Raw genomic sequence first — 15,259 nt, forward strand, 5'->3', positions numbered from 1 at the left:
CAAGCAGAAGCTTTCTTGAACTTGCTTATTGTATGCGATTAGCTTTCCTGTGCAAGCAAAATGGTCTAGTGTTCAAGTGTCACTGGAGCCTCCAAATGCTTCCTTCAGTTCATGTAGTGTGCTGTACAATAATGAATAAGGGCACTTCCACAAGCGGTGTTCCAAATGTAAAAGATTAGACAGCTGGTCAAGCTCTGGTCAAAGGTCAGTCTGACATTGACACCATGTTATTGTGTGAGTGAAAACCACACATGACGGGAAGGATTTCGCCTAATAATTTGTACATACACTGTGGAAATGCTGATGGATAAGCAACCCACGGATGGAAAGCAACCCACGGTGGCGAAAATAAAGTTGCACTTTATTAAACTACAATTAGTCGAACACAATTATCAAAACAATACACACATATCAGCATCTACCATTGTTTGAGACATTGTTAAAACAGTAGGCTTGTGTGAATATTCGAGGGCTTCGAATATTCGAACGAACATTACAGTATTCGAATTCGATTCGACCCGAATTTAAAATTTCCGATATTTCGAAGTATTCGGGGTGAACGAATATGAAAACTGCGTTCAAGTACTATCAGGAGTTTCGGTTTCGTTAGGCAAGCAGCAGTGCCATTGACATCAGGCGTACATCTTGACTATATGTGGAGCCAAGACAAGCTAAGCCACATTCAGAGCTTTGTCGTAGCCATCACGCGCACACGTTTGTCAAGGTAGTCAAGGCTCCCGTTTCATTGTTTGTTTGGTTACCATGTGGCACGCGTGCAGTGAGCAGGTGTTGATCGCATTGCGCACTTGAACTTCAGTGTGCATCAGTTGCTTCAATCAGTCAAGTGGCATGGCCAATGCGTCCACGGGTGCCAACCCAATATGGAACTTTTTTGTGAACGTCCCGCCAGGCCAGGAAGCTCAGTGTCTCAAACGCCACGCTATTCTGAAGACGCCAACGGGGACTACGATGACTCTGGCGACGCATTTAAAGAGGCACCCGGATGTATTCGTGGCATATGAAAAAGAATGTTGCGTGCAGAAAAGCGTGAGGTATACTGCTGTCACTAAGCCTGATGTGCAACAGCCTTCAGTAGCTGACCATTTCAAGCCGAAGCTGAAACATACGGCGCCAAAAGCACAGGAAATGACAAAGGCTATTGCTGGATTCATAGTGCGCGGTATACATTCTTACAGTGTTGTTGAGGCGCCGGTATTTGTGGCCGTTATGAACGATGCTATTTCCGAGTACATTGTGCCGTCGCGAACAACGTTTTTCAGAGCAATCATTCCGGAGCTCTACGCTTCGAAGAAGCAAAACTTGATAAGCAGCCTTCAGGCGGTGATTGACAGTGGAGTAGAGGCAAATTTCAATAACGACGGACAGTTGGACATCGCGTGCTAATGAAAGTTACTTGTCGGTAACATGCCAATGTCATGGACAGCTCATTTCAACTGCATATGCATGCACTGGCATGTACAGAAATGGCAGATGCTCACACAGCCGGAAACTTGGTGCTCTTTCTGAAAAGCATGATGGAGGAGTGGGCACTTTCCGATCCAGGTACTGTGCCAGTGTACGTTGTTACAGATAATGGCAGAAATTTCACTGTTGCAATTACTCAGTCGCCTGGCATAAAATGTTTTGGGCACACGCTGCAGTTGTGCATGAGTGATGTCAAGCGGGATGTACCTGGATTTTCCCAACTGTGCAATAAGGCCAGGGCTATCGATGGTCGCTTAAGAGAAGCTCAAAGACTTGGGTGCGCCTTATGGAAGTACAAAGGGAAATGCAGTTGAATGCCCAGGAAGTGGTGCAAGATGTTCTGATGCGTTGGAATAGAGAGCATCAGATGATGACTAGGCTGCTCAAGTTTCGCAAATCGATCCCCGTGGAGCTTTCGGAGTGTGATGGGGTTGATAACCTCACTGCAGCTGAATGGAAGCTGATGACTGCCGCTGTGAAGGTACTCGATCCACTCGCTCAAGCCACAACAGAGCTATCTAAGGACAAATATTCCACGGTGTCCCAAGTTATTCCATTACTGGAGTGCACTGGCATTATACTTGCTTGACATGCAGCTCAATCAGATGAGTCGGCGGCAATCCGCCTCATTCATGGCGCGACGGTGCATGTGCCCTGCCCTAGCGGATTAGTCATGAAACGTTTTGGAAGGGTCGCGCGCGTGGCCGCGCAATGAAAAGTCCCCCGAAAAAAAAAAAAAAAAAGCGCACGCACGCGCTCTGCTGCAAACAGTCGTGCCGTGTACCGCGTGGAAACTCTACTGGTAGCTCGACGTCGGTGCAGTGCCGAAAACGTGCATAGCGTAAGACAGCAACTCCCCTTTAAAAGAGAAAGCGGCCAGGGCATCGTCCGAGTTGTCCGGACTGCATCATGAGCCAGGTAGTTGCCGCCTTTCATGAATGGCTCGCTAATTTAACGAAAAACCTGTGCGTTACACTTGGGCTGCACTTAAGTACATCACGTTGCTGACGAACTCTTTCTGCAGCGTCGGTCCTCACTTGCTGGTGGTGGCAGCGCGTTCCTGACTGCACATACTCGTAAGGCGCGGCAACACTGGGTCGATACGAGACCGACAGGACGCTCACTCCAATGATTGACCGACTAATGTGCGTCAGTGAAAACTTTTTATCATACCACATTGACGACGCAATCGACCAGCATGAGTTGTTCTGCGACAGGCTTTCTTGTCAAAAGCACCGGCAAAATCAGCATGCCGATCATCGTTCGACCGAACCCCGTGTGATCGGCCGCCGAACCGACAATACAATAGCGACAGCGTCTTCGCTTGTATATGTAATTAATCGTGCTCAGAATGAGTCAAGCACGCCTACCAAGTTGAAATGCACAAGCTTTAACTCTCTCAAGCTGTGCCCACGAAGTTTGAGCCAATGTCGATCCTATTCAGCGAAGGTTAACCTGGCGCCGTCGAGTTCGTGCACTCGCTACCGGCGGTCCTGAACTTAAATGTATGCAGTTAGGTCAAGCGAAACTGCTTTTATAGTTCAATTCTGGCCTTAGCAATTTGAAATCAGCTACACTTCACTTCGCACGGCGCGTACACAATAAGCGGTAAGCGGCGACACAGTGCTGTGCCAACATCTGTACGTCACCGTACCTGTAGGCTGTCAGCCGCATTCTCTACATATATATGGGTGGGACTGTACGTGTTGCTTTGTCGACACATTTCTCAATTTCAGAGATACACTGTTTGCCTCTGTGTCAAGCGGCAAACAAGAGACGGTGTATTCGGTATACGGCAGCATAAACAGCCACCTCGCTCATTTATAACTACGCCGTGTGAGCGATGGCATTCGCGAGTTTTCGTGAGAGAACAACACGGCCTACAAATGAGCACTTATGCGAACACAGTTTTCTCTAATAATGCTCAAAAGCGTGGCAGTTTGGGCGAGTTGGTATGTCATAACTGTTTAAGGCTAGTAGCGCCGCTCAGGACGAGCAAAAAAGGAAAGAGGTAGGGGTAATCAAAGGGAGCGGAAATCTGTTTTCACCCTGTTTTCCGCTCCCTTTGATTACCCCTACCTCTTTCCTTTTTTGCTCGTCCTGAGCGGCGCTACTAGCCTTAAACAGTCTAATAATGCTCTATGGCATGCTAAAATGTAAGGGTGATGGAGTTAAAGAAAAGCGAGAATGAGTTAATTAACAGCCCGTAATATGTGTATCTGGATCACAGTTGCCGTTGTTTAAGTGGTTTGGCCGCTCATATTGACTCGTCTCAGGGTGTAACAACATGGCACATATGCGCAGATATGCATATTTTGCTACATTTTGACACTATTTTATATCAGAAATGGACCTTTTCCACAATATTTGATGATAACAACGACCTGCGGCTGTAGATGTCGATGTAAACAAGTGCATCGCTTTAATAAATCAGACACAGAAGGCTGCGCTCGAAGGCTTTTCGAATATGCGAAACGTCTAAATAATGTGTAAAAAGAACACAAAAAGTGATGTCCAAGTGCAAAAATCAGTGACAAATTACAAGGCAGCCGTGCCGCCAAACACAATTCAGCGTGCCTTTATCCGCCGCACTGTTTGCAGAACAGCTCACTCAGGCTTGCTCACCCAGTAGTCATTGAGTGCTACATGGCTTCAGGTACGACATGCTGTCCCGAAGAAGCCATTAATAATTATTCGTGATCCACAAAACGCACCACCCACGCACACTCAACGTGGGCGCAGGTACACAAATCAACCGCCGAAAGCCCCGGGACTCTTCCAAAACGTTTTCAGCGGCGTGCGGCAGAGGGCAGCACAGGAAAATGAAAGAGGCGGATTGCTTCGAGCCTGGCACGGAGCATCAATGCAAGGTTTCCTGGTGTCAAGACATCTGAGGATACAATCCTAGCGATGTTGCTGGACCCAAGATTTAAGGATGCCTGCTATACAGAAAGGGCAGTGAAGAAGTGGGCCTGCGCTGTTCTCACCATAGCAGCAGAGGGAACACTGCAAGTTGTATGCTGTGAAACATCAAGTGAGGGTGGTACAGGTTTAGATAGCTCCCAAGATGCTTATGTGTGTGCTTCTGTAAGGGGGTCCTTTGCAAGTATTGCATCAGATGGTACTATGAAGTCTGGTCCTTCCATCAAAGATGATGTTGAGAGCTACCTGAGACCTCCCCTCCTTCCTCGCTGTGAGGACCCGCTCGAATGGTGCAAGAGCAAAGGCAGCCACCTTCACCCGTCCCACCTTCACCCATCCCTTGTAAGGGCAGCCCGCAGGCACCTTCCAGTGCCAGCAACCCAAACAACAAGTGAAAGGTTATTTTCGACAGCAGGTGTCATTGTAACCAGCAGAAGGGAGCCCCTACTTCCCCAGCATGTGGAGCAACTAGTTTTTCTGCATGAGAATTTTTGACTTTCCTTTTATTAACTGTAGAAAGGAACACCTTTTACTTGCATGTAGAACTGACTTTTTCAGATTTTTTTTTCTGTGTTGCAGCCTTTAACTAGTAGAAGGGAGTGCCTTCTTCACTGCATGTGGAGCTGCTAGTCTTTATGCCATTATATTTTTACTTGAAGTATGTTACCAAATAATTTTCTGTGATGTTTATGCATGCCTTGTAGGTTGTTATCTGTGTGGAAGGGAGCACTTTCTTCTACAACTAGTCTATATACAGAAAATTTTTTTACTGGTTAAGATATGTTATCACAGGATTCTCTGTGATGCCTTTGTATGTTGTAACCTCAGAAATAAAGAATTTTTGCATAGAAACACTTTAAACTGTTCAGTTTTGTTCTTTGGACACCTGACAACTATTCGAATTCGCTTCAAGAGTATTCGACCCCAAGGGCTATTCGCTTTGAACTAAAATATTACTATTTGCACAAGCCTATAAGACAGCCTATACACCAGATCAGAAATCAACAACCCAAGAGAAGCTTCTGTGTCTTCATTGCTGCTGTCAATTAAAAATAATGTTGCCAGGTAGACCAAAGTGCAAATTTTACACCTTTTTATTGAAGAAGTGCTAAGAGCACTGGAGGCTAGCTTTAACAATATCCCCAAAGTTTTATTTTTCCAGACTCCCCAATCTGCCAAATATTGTCAAATCTGGGGAATAGTAAAACCTCAGTCGTCATTCCTTAAGGTGCACGATGTTGCTAGTAAAAGAATTCCACTGCAAATGTTTAACGATGCATAGAAAAACTCTTCATCAAATAGATCGATTTCAATAGGTGTGGTAACAAGAGTTAAACTGTGGTGCAACCATGTTTGAAACATTTCCTGGTTTCTCTGAATATAAACATTTGCTACTTTTTTCAGCCCAATTTTAAGGCTCAAGTCACGCAGACTGCAATTTTGAAATATAGCACAGCCAGCACAATGACAAAATAGATCCTGAAATAAATACGGTGCAAAGAATACGCTCCTTGCACCATCTGACACTCTCTTTCAAATATGATTTACTAATTGTGTACAGCTACAACTATTTCTTGCATAGAAAATAACCTGAACATGAAATATAACTTCTTACAATGACTGAAGATACCATAGACAAAAGTGAAACAATGCCTTAACACGTAAGTGTAAGACCTTTTCCACAACAGCTCCCTGAGTGTCACCACAATGCCCTCTGAACTGCCATTAGTTTACATGAGCGCCTTCTCAGAACTATTACAGACAGCAGCAGCAGCAGCAGTATGCATGCTTTGCATCGTAACACATGTTCTCTCACTTTCACACACAAAGCACCCACAAATAAACTTTTATGCAAACAACACAACTGCACCCTGCCATCCCTACTGCCAGAATAAGAAAATAAGCTAACTTTCATGTGAATATAAGTAACTAAATATAAATATTTTGAAGAAAAAGAAAGGAAGCTAGAAAGGTGTGCTAACTTTTTAAGAAATGAAAAGCAAGAGTGCTACATCGCAGCTAAATGTGATTGCTAAAGACTGTTTTCTTGCCTCACTTTCAAGAATGTTTACAACCATCCCAAAATGATGCTGCAAACATTTTCTATCCCACAACATCTGATCTGCTTTCTATATTGAAAGTACAATCAGGAAAGAAGGGGGGGGGGGGGGAAGAATAAAGAAACAAGTCAGCGGTGCAAGTGACTCTCAGCATAAGCCAACAGAGAAGAGGTCTGCAGGTACTACAGTGGTGTCCAACTTACTGTGTCTTCTCGTAACCTGTCATACATGTTTTCAAGCTTCCGTGCAACGTCATCCAGCTTCCGCTTGATTTGCTGACGGAAAAAAAAGAAACAAATACATTCAGTGTCTCTATGATGCTACTTCACTTTACTAAATTTCTTATCAAAGCCCTGTTGTACAGGGTGCTTTTTTTTTTACAGACCATACAGAATTTTTTTAAATTGCCTCTGGCAGATATCACAATTGTATTCCTTGAGCTGGATTAGGTTACCTAAATCAGTGAATATTACTGGCATGAAATATCAAAATGCATAATCGACTAATTAATCAAACTGAACACAATCTTTTTAATTATTTACTTTATGTCAGATACTATTGCAATTTACGAATTGTAGCCAATGAGTTTGGAAGTCATATCCACTCTGAACTATTTGTAAGGATAGCAGGTGTACATGCACCGTGAAACTTATGGAAAAAAAAATTCCCTACTGTTCCACTTACTTTTTTAACAAACTACCATTTTATGTATTGAAGCACTAAAGTAACTGCACCATCGATTATTTCGTCCCACACTTAAAGGACCCCTTACCAGGTCTGGCCATTTTGAGCTGACACGCGCAGAGCATACAATGCGTGATAACACTCGTGTCTGCAAAGTATTACATTGCTGTCAGCCGTGAAAGCACCTGAAATTTCAAGCCGAACGCCGTTTTCCCTTCTCCTTGCTGCCACCGCACTCCAAGCCGGACAATGACGTACACATGTTAGTGAACCTACGTACACATGTTTGAACTGACGTGACTCGTGGTGACACGTGACTTCGAGAATTAGTCAAGGCAACATCTGTTGTTTGTGTAATGTGTTGCTAGAATAGATGAATTAAAGCTCAGAGAAGTAATAAAACACACAAACCGAATGTCTGCGTGTTCTTGTTTTACTTCGCACCGCAGCAAGAGAGATGTATTTGCGTTTCGTTTGCTTGTTCCCACGTCGTGCAGTCACGCATGCAGACACCAAAACTATGTCATTTCCTACCATGTTCCAGCATGAGATCATGCTCTGTGATCTTGTCTATGCCACAGTATTCGTGCAGCACTGACTTGTATCACTAATCAGGTGTCCTCGTGCACAGCGCGCAAAATTGTGTGCTGCGCGAAACGAGACAATCCCAACAGCTCGTGCACGACGCCATCAGCAGAAGTGTGCTGCACTACAAAAAATATCATAAGAAGCCAACAAACACTGACACTAAGGACAATATAGGGGAAATTACTTGTGCTAATAATTTATTAAGCACAAGTAATTTCTCCTATGCTGTCCTTGGTGTCAGTGTTTGTTGGCTTCTTATGATATGACTAATAAAAATCTGGCCCCTCGGTTAACCCCCCTTCTCTTTTTGCACCACAAAAAAGCGTTCTCCCGGTATGGGAGAATGCAGGGAAGGAATTTCGCTTGCGGAGGCTAGACGGGGCAAGTGGAGAGAGTGTCTTGCTTGGCAGTGGAGCTTGCCTCCTGAAATCATGGGTTCGCGGCACTGAAATATTTCAATCTCGGCTATTAATGACTCGAGTTGAAAAATTTTTATGGCAGAACACTCCCTAACCGAACTTTGCTGCGTGGCCTGGTGAGGTCGGCCCTTTAATAAATCAATATCTCAAAACTGGTATCAACCTGAAAATTTGTTCCAAATGAATTCACCTTGCAAACTCACCAGCTGTAATTCGTAAATTGCAATGCCATAAAGTAATTAATTAGAAGATTATATTCGAAATTTTTAAATTTGAATATGTGCTTTGATTTCTTGTGCAAGTAATATCTGGCTCTTTCAATAATCCAGCTCAAGCACTAGAATTATGTTATCTGCCATAGATGATTTTAAAAAATTCTGTAAAACTTAAAAATGATCCCCTTATTTAGGATACGCATGCTCGATAATTATGGCCTCAATCAGCAGTAACTTTAACCACTGACAGCATACTGATGAAGGCCTGTCAACGTTTGAACTTGAATACTACAGTTTTAGTAAAAAAATAAAAATAAATTTGTGAAAAATACTAAAACAATTTTTAACTACTCAATATGATAACTACTCAATATAAGCACTCTGCTCCATATATTAGCAGCTCAAATAATCTGTGCCCCAGATGTTTAATAAGTGTTTTCATAAAATATTGACATAATGGCAGTTAAGTTTTAAGTTGATATTTTACAATGATTCTACAGTGTGGTGTAACTTCTGCGCAGGTAGGTCCATATAACTGACACACAGAAAAAGATCAGGCTATGAAACTACGAAAATTGGTCAGTGACTCTAAATGTATTTTTTCAAAATACATTTTGCCATAAACGAGGTCTAACTGCAGAAAGGAATTTTGCAGAAATAGAAAAAAAAACTTATTGGTGTTAATACAACAGCTGTAAACCAGCTACAAAAAATCGGTTATAATAAAATCATAAAAGCTGGCACCCATGTACATGCATAATGTTGTTCCAAGAAAGTTCTTTACACTCTCGTTTAGCATGAGAACTATGACTATCAATAGTCAGGACAAGAAGAAAAGGTACTGAGAGGCCTGATTTTTATTAATCATATCATAAGAAGCCAACAAAGACACCAAGGACAATGGGGAACTTGTACTTACTAATTGAATTAAATGATAATGGAAATAAAAATGGATGAAAAAACAACTGGCTGCAGGCGGGATATGAACCCACTCTCTTCGCATTACATGTGCGATGCTCTTACCAATCGAGCTACCTCAGCGCCCAAAGGCGGAAAGTTTTCATTTTTCCGGGGGTGGGGGGGTGAGCCACCTTCCGAACCCCATATTATATGTATATATATATATATATATATATATATATATATATATATATATATATATATATATATATATATATATATATATGCAAGCCTGTTACGACCACCGCAATAGCGAATTTTTTTTTTTTTACATGTACTGCTCATTCGTCAAGAGTGCAAGCTACTTACAGCAACAATGCGTCTTGGCAGTGGATAAGTGCATGGGGTCCCCCTATGCCATCTACGTATTTAAGCACAACACTGTACTGTTTCATGTATTCCCCGAGGAAGGCCGGACCCTGGTTGAAACGTAGCAAATAAAGCTCTTTTTTTCATACGTGCGTTCTCAATCTACAAATGACTGTTCATATATCATGAGAGGCCAACAAACAAACACACCAAAGACAACATAGGGGAAATTACTTGTACTGACTAATTGAATAAAAGAAATGATAAATTAATGGCAATGAAAGCGGATGAACGTGGGTTTGTTCCCCACCTGCGGCATGTTTTTTAATCCGTTTTCATAGCCATAAAATTATCATTTCTTTAATTCAATTAATCAGTATAAGTAATTTCCTGTATGTCGTCCTTGTCATTGTTTTCTGGCTTCCCATGATACAATTAACAAAAATAGTGCCCCTCGGTTAATCCCCTTTATTCTTGACCTCGAAGAACTGTTCACTGATGTGACGGCCTTATATGAGTATTTACAATACCTCATAGTAGGAGACAGTTCACTTTCACAGCCTCTGTCTTCTCGCACCACCAAGCATCTGGCGTCTCTCGGTGATGTAATCTTCCTTCGTGGAATTGTCATATACTTCGCTATCACTAAAACTGCTTCGCCTTTCCGGAGAAACTGCAGCCTCTCTCTCTCTTTTTGTTTCAATGTAAGTCCGAGTATAAGTGTCAATGAGGCATTTACACGCACAGCCAAGGGACATCTAGGTAACTGCGGTATTTTCAGCGACGTACTAATTGCATACTAATTTTTTCTGAGTGGTAAAGAAACCCCACGAAATATAAAAAATACCATGTGACTGCGCTCCCACCCGCATCATAAAGCAGCGCTCTCAAATAAGCTGGTTGAAAGCAACTGCTTTGTCTGTCTCAAATCCAAAGAAAGAGACAGCGCATGATCTTGATAATGATATGGAAGGAGCACCAACAGCCGGTTTCGTGGCTTCGAAGCTATTCTTTCCTCTCATTTCTACGTCACACTTATCCGTCTCTCAAGGCCGACTGATCACACTGATAACAAAAGGCCCTTGATAACGCGGCTGAAGTGCCGCTCTGACCAGGCACTAAATGCGAAAAGCAATGGAATAGGCATACAATGTTTCAAAATCCCGGCTCTGCTCGTACCGCATCGAAAGAGTGCATGCACAGCTATATTTCACGCCAGAAACTTGCTTCGGCTTAAAAGTCAAATTAAAATGACGGTTTTATTTTTCACGAGAGTGCATATCTGCTGCAAAAACAAGCTCCTGACAAAAATAAAAGCGAAATAAAGAGACAGGGAAGTGACTCACGTGTTGAGAAATGCAAAACCAATGCATTCAAGTAATTAACTGTACCACTTCTAAATGAGCCGAATTGGGAATCGGGACGTCTGCACAAAAACAACAGAAAAATAAAACCATCAGATTTCAGTGGCCCTTATTATCTGTAAATTCCTAAGCGCCGCTGAACACCAGCTGCTGTCTAGAGGGTGTGTTTAAATAGGTGCCCTTCTGCAGCTATGCAGCACTGAGCCCGCTTTATCACATCTTCAGTGGCGTTCTTGATGACCGACGCTGGAATTCTACGGCAGACATCCATTATCCTTGCCTTGAGCTGATCTCACGTCGTCATCTCTATCAAGTAAACACAATCTTTCACATAACCTCACAGAAAGAAATAGAGTGGAGAGAGGTTAGGTGACCTAGCCGGCCAATTTAGAGGCCCGTGCCTTCCAATCTATTGGGCACGAAAAGTCGCATCCAGCCAGTTTCGTGCTCGGCTGCTGCTGTGTGCTGGCTGATACCGCAGAAGTGGAAGACGTGACAGCGGGACTTCGCTGAGAAACTCATCCACAACTCCTTCAAGGACTTTGTCCACCTAACGCTGTCTAGTCAGTGCGTGATTGAAGAAGATGGGACCAATTATAGCACCGGCATAATTTCTGCACCAAACATTGAATGACCACTGGTACTAGTGCCGAGGGCGCTTTACCCAGTGTGGATTGGAGTCACTCCAATAGTGTGCATTATGCAGATTTACCTGGGCGTTTCTGCAAAGACTGGCTTCATCTGTGCACACAATGTTGCACAAGAAGTCTGGTGACTCATCCACTTTTGTGAGCAACCAGTTCAAGAAATCTAGACAATTCTGCAGTAGAACAGCCGTGTGTAGGCTAAGACTCATTCATAGAGAGTCCTCCACCGCTGTCTCTGGAAGGTGTCGGTTTGTCTCAGGTTTTCATCATTTCTGATAGTCAATGCGTTTGGTATACCACCACACTTCCATGACTGATATATATTTGTGGCCTTCCTCTCGTTGCCATGTGCAGCTCCCAAAGCAAGGATAATGTTTTCCTTCTGCTCATTAGTGGAAGATATGGCAACTGGGACGAAACAAAATGCACCTCTAAATCTTTGCACTGACACTGTCAATTTGCTTTTGTGGTGATAGGTTTCGTGGAAAAAAAAGAAAAAAGAGAACCATCTGTGCACTTTATCCATGCTAAGACCACAGCTACCACAGTTCGTTTCCAACTAACACCAAATGCGACATGTTACTGGCTGGGACATGGCAGATAAAGCACCAACTCGATCACAATGTTTTGCTTTATTTCCTTTGTTTCGTTCTGGCTAACTCAGAGGGAGCCTGTTCGAGGGAGCCTGTTCGAGGGCACCGCTTTATGATGCGGGTGAGAGCGCAGTCACGTGGTATTTTTCATATTTTGCAGGATTTATTTATCAGTCGGAAAAAATTTGTATGTAATTAGTACGTCGCTGAAAATACCGCAGTTAGATGTCCCTTGGCTGTGCCTACAAATGCATCATTGACACTTTTATAATTAGGATAGTACCTCTCGTGTTAGATAATTATTTACAATTGCCTAAATAAATCTCAGTAACTAAAGAATTACTGGTGGCTACAACACTGTACTGGAAACAATATGCATTAGGTCTTCTTCAAGTAACGCAACTGCATTTCTTTTTAATCTTGGTACATCATAGTTAATTGGGGCGTCCTGTATATATTTATGACCTCGACATGCAAGTTTTAAAAATTTAATAAAATTTGTCCTGTGTATATATTTAAATATATTGTGTATGTGCATGGTATTTACAGTGAAAATTTAAAACAATGTTGAAGTCAGGAAATGTGGCTGTGGCAGCCACCGCTGGTGCTTCTAATGCGCTTGTCTTCCTATTGTCAGGATTTGTAAAAAAAAGCGAAACTATATACAGTGAACTCTCACTTGAGTGAACTTCAACGGACCGAAGGAAATAGTTCACTTAACTGAAAGTTCACTAAACTGAATATTCACTAGACCAACATAAGGCATGGCATACAGAGTCAAAAGTTTGAAGTGCAATTCATGGAGCAAAAGACATGGCATCCATAGTGTTAGAAATGTGTGAAATGGAATTTGTACATATCAATGAAAAAACACACCACATTTGTCGTTTGTGTGTCCACGCGGAACCGACGAGACTGGAAAGAAAGAGACGACGACCATGCCACGACTAGCCCGTCAGAAAAAAAACACACACCACGTGGTTTGTGGTGTAACAGATCGCCGCTTTGCTCTGGGGGGCGTTGTAAGCGCCAGCAATGTTACTTTGTTCATGGCCTCCAAGATTACATGCTTGCTCGTTTTGTACGGGTGATCTCGGAGGCCATGCCTCGTTGCCGTTCGCTTTCCGCACCGCCGCTTTGCCCCAGGGGCGCTGTAGCGCCAGCGACGTTGCATTGCCGCCGGAGCGGCGGTTTGATGAGGGTGGGCATCGATTTCGCCTGCAGTGCAGTGCAGTGCAAGCCTTGGTCCTCTGAGCAAGTTCGTTAAACTGAAATATTGACTGTTCCGAAATTCGTTTAAGTGAAACATTTTTGCATAGAATCTATAAGAAAACTGTCGGGGATTTTTAAAAAGTTCGTTATTCTGAAATATTCGATAAACCGACGTTCGTACAACTGAGAGTTTACTGTATATATGAATTAAAGCCGTGCCTGTCCACGCCAACAGTGATGCAGTAAGCTATTAGCAACAATAAAATTTTAAGTGAAAAGGTAGAGGCCAGTCAAAAGAAACATCAAATGATGTGGGTGACAAACATCCGGTAATGACAGTTTAGGTGTGTGTTTGGGAGAGGGGGGTAGGCTTCGGTATTGCCAGGGGGGGCTCAGGCCCCAGAGCCCCCTGTAGTCGGCGCCTATGGCCGCGCTGTTTTCCATTCCACTTTCTGGGGTATTTATGTTTTACTACTACAGTATAACTAACCCTAGGAGTGTTAGCCAGCACCACCACTCACAAACCTTGGCAGCGGATGTGGAACATCCTTTCTGCCGCAGGCATCATGACGAGTATGTGATCTGGGTGACGGCAACTGGTCAATAAAACCCGCACATGCTACCTGAAGGCATCAAGCTTGCCGAATTTGAGACCCTCCTCATGTAATGAACGAGAAGAAAGGGAACCGAGAGGCATGATATTTATTAATCATATCGTAAGAAGTCAACAAAGACACCAAGGACAACATGGGGGAAATTACTTGTACTTACTAAATGAATTAAATAAATAACTTATAGGAAATGAAAGTGGATGAAAAAAAAAAAACTGGGTGCAGGTAGGATACGAACCCACGTGTTCACATTATGCGTGCGATGCTCCTACCAATCGAGCTATCGCGTCGTCGTTTTCCCATGCACTTTCTGGGGTATTTATGTTTTACTACTAGAACCAACCCTGGGAGTGTTAGCTAGCGCCACCACTCACAAACCTTGGCAGCATCCATCTTTTCTGCCTCAGGTGTCGCTGGTACATGATCTATTTGGGTGATGGCAACTGGTCAATAAACCCACACGTGCTACCTGAAGGCATCAATGTTGTCGGATTCGAGACCCTCTAAATGTAATGAACAAGAGGAAAGGGAACCGAAGGGTCCGATATTTATTAATCATATCATAAGACGCCTGCGACAGGAAATCTCGCTAAAGTGAAAGTTACTGGCCGAAAATATTGTTCAAGACCATAGTCAAGCACAAAATGAACCGACAGCAACCTTCACAAAATCATACTCTGTTGCCACTTTATGAAGGCGATGACACTGCACCTGGTGGTTAGTTGCTAATGCCACAAATGTAGTTTTCGTTTTGTATCCGATTGTAACATGCAGGCAATTTTAGGACCCATTTTCTCTGAAAAAAGGTGCACATTAAATTCAGTTAACTATGGTAGTAGCACTACCTTACCAAATTTATCACGCTAGTGAAAAAAATTTATTACAAACAGTCTAAAAATTTTCAACTACTTTGCTTAAACATTTATAAAGTTAGAGGCAATTGTAACTGAACACCTAGGTCCGCTATCCAATCCCCTTTAAAAGCTCCAACCCAGCTTGCTTTGCTCGACACTGAAGGACTGGCTCATGTACTATATAGCCCTGCTAAATTTTTGCCACCACAATGCAGCCACATTTTGGACTAGAGATATAAATCACACAGTGGTGTCAGCAAGATCTACACTTGTACTTTTAGTAGCGCTTAATTTCATGTTTGCTAAGTTGCATGTCACAGACACATTCATTACAGG

At 42.9% G+C, this 15,259-nt stretch overlaps 1 protein-coding gene across 4 annotated transcripts in view; it reads right to left on the reverse strand.

Annotated features, from left to right (window-relative positions):
- The window catches only part of Sec31 (COPII coat complex component secretory 31), a 208,032-nt gene that overhangs the window by 7,847 nt on the left and 184,926 nt on the right, over positions 1-15,259 (reverse strand). For all 4 annotated transcript variants that reach the window (XM_075690145.1, XM_075690136.1, XM_075690118.1 and 1 more), the window contains one exon: positions 6,671-6,742. In XM_075690145.1, coding sequence (XP_075546260.1) covers positions 6,671-6,742 — 72 coding nt within the window. The remainder of the gene's footprint in view (positions 1-6,670; positions 6,743-15,259) is intronic.

Source organism: Dermacentor variabilis, chromosome 1, assembly GCF_050947875.1.
Source record: "Dermacentor variabilis isolate Ectoservices chromosome 1, ASM5094787v1, whole genome shotgun sequence".
NCBI lineage: Eukaryota > Metazoa > Arthropoda > Arachnida > Ixodida > Ixodidae > Dermacentor > Dermacentor variabilis.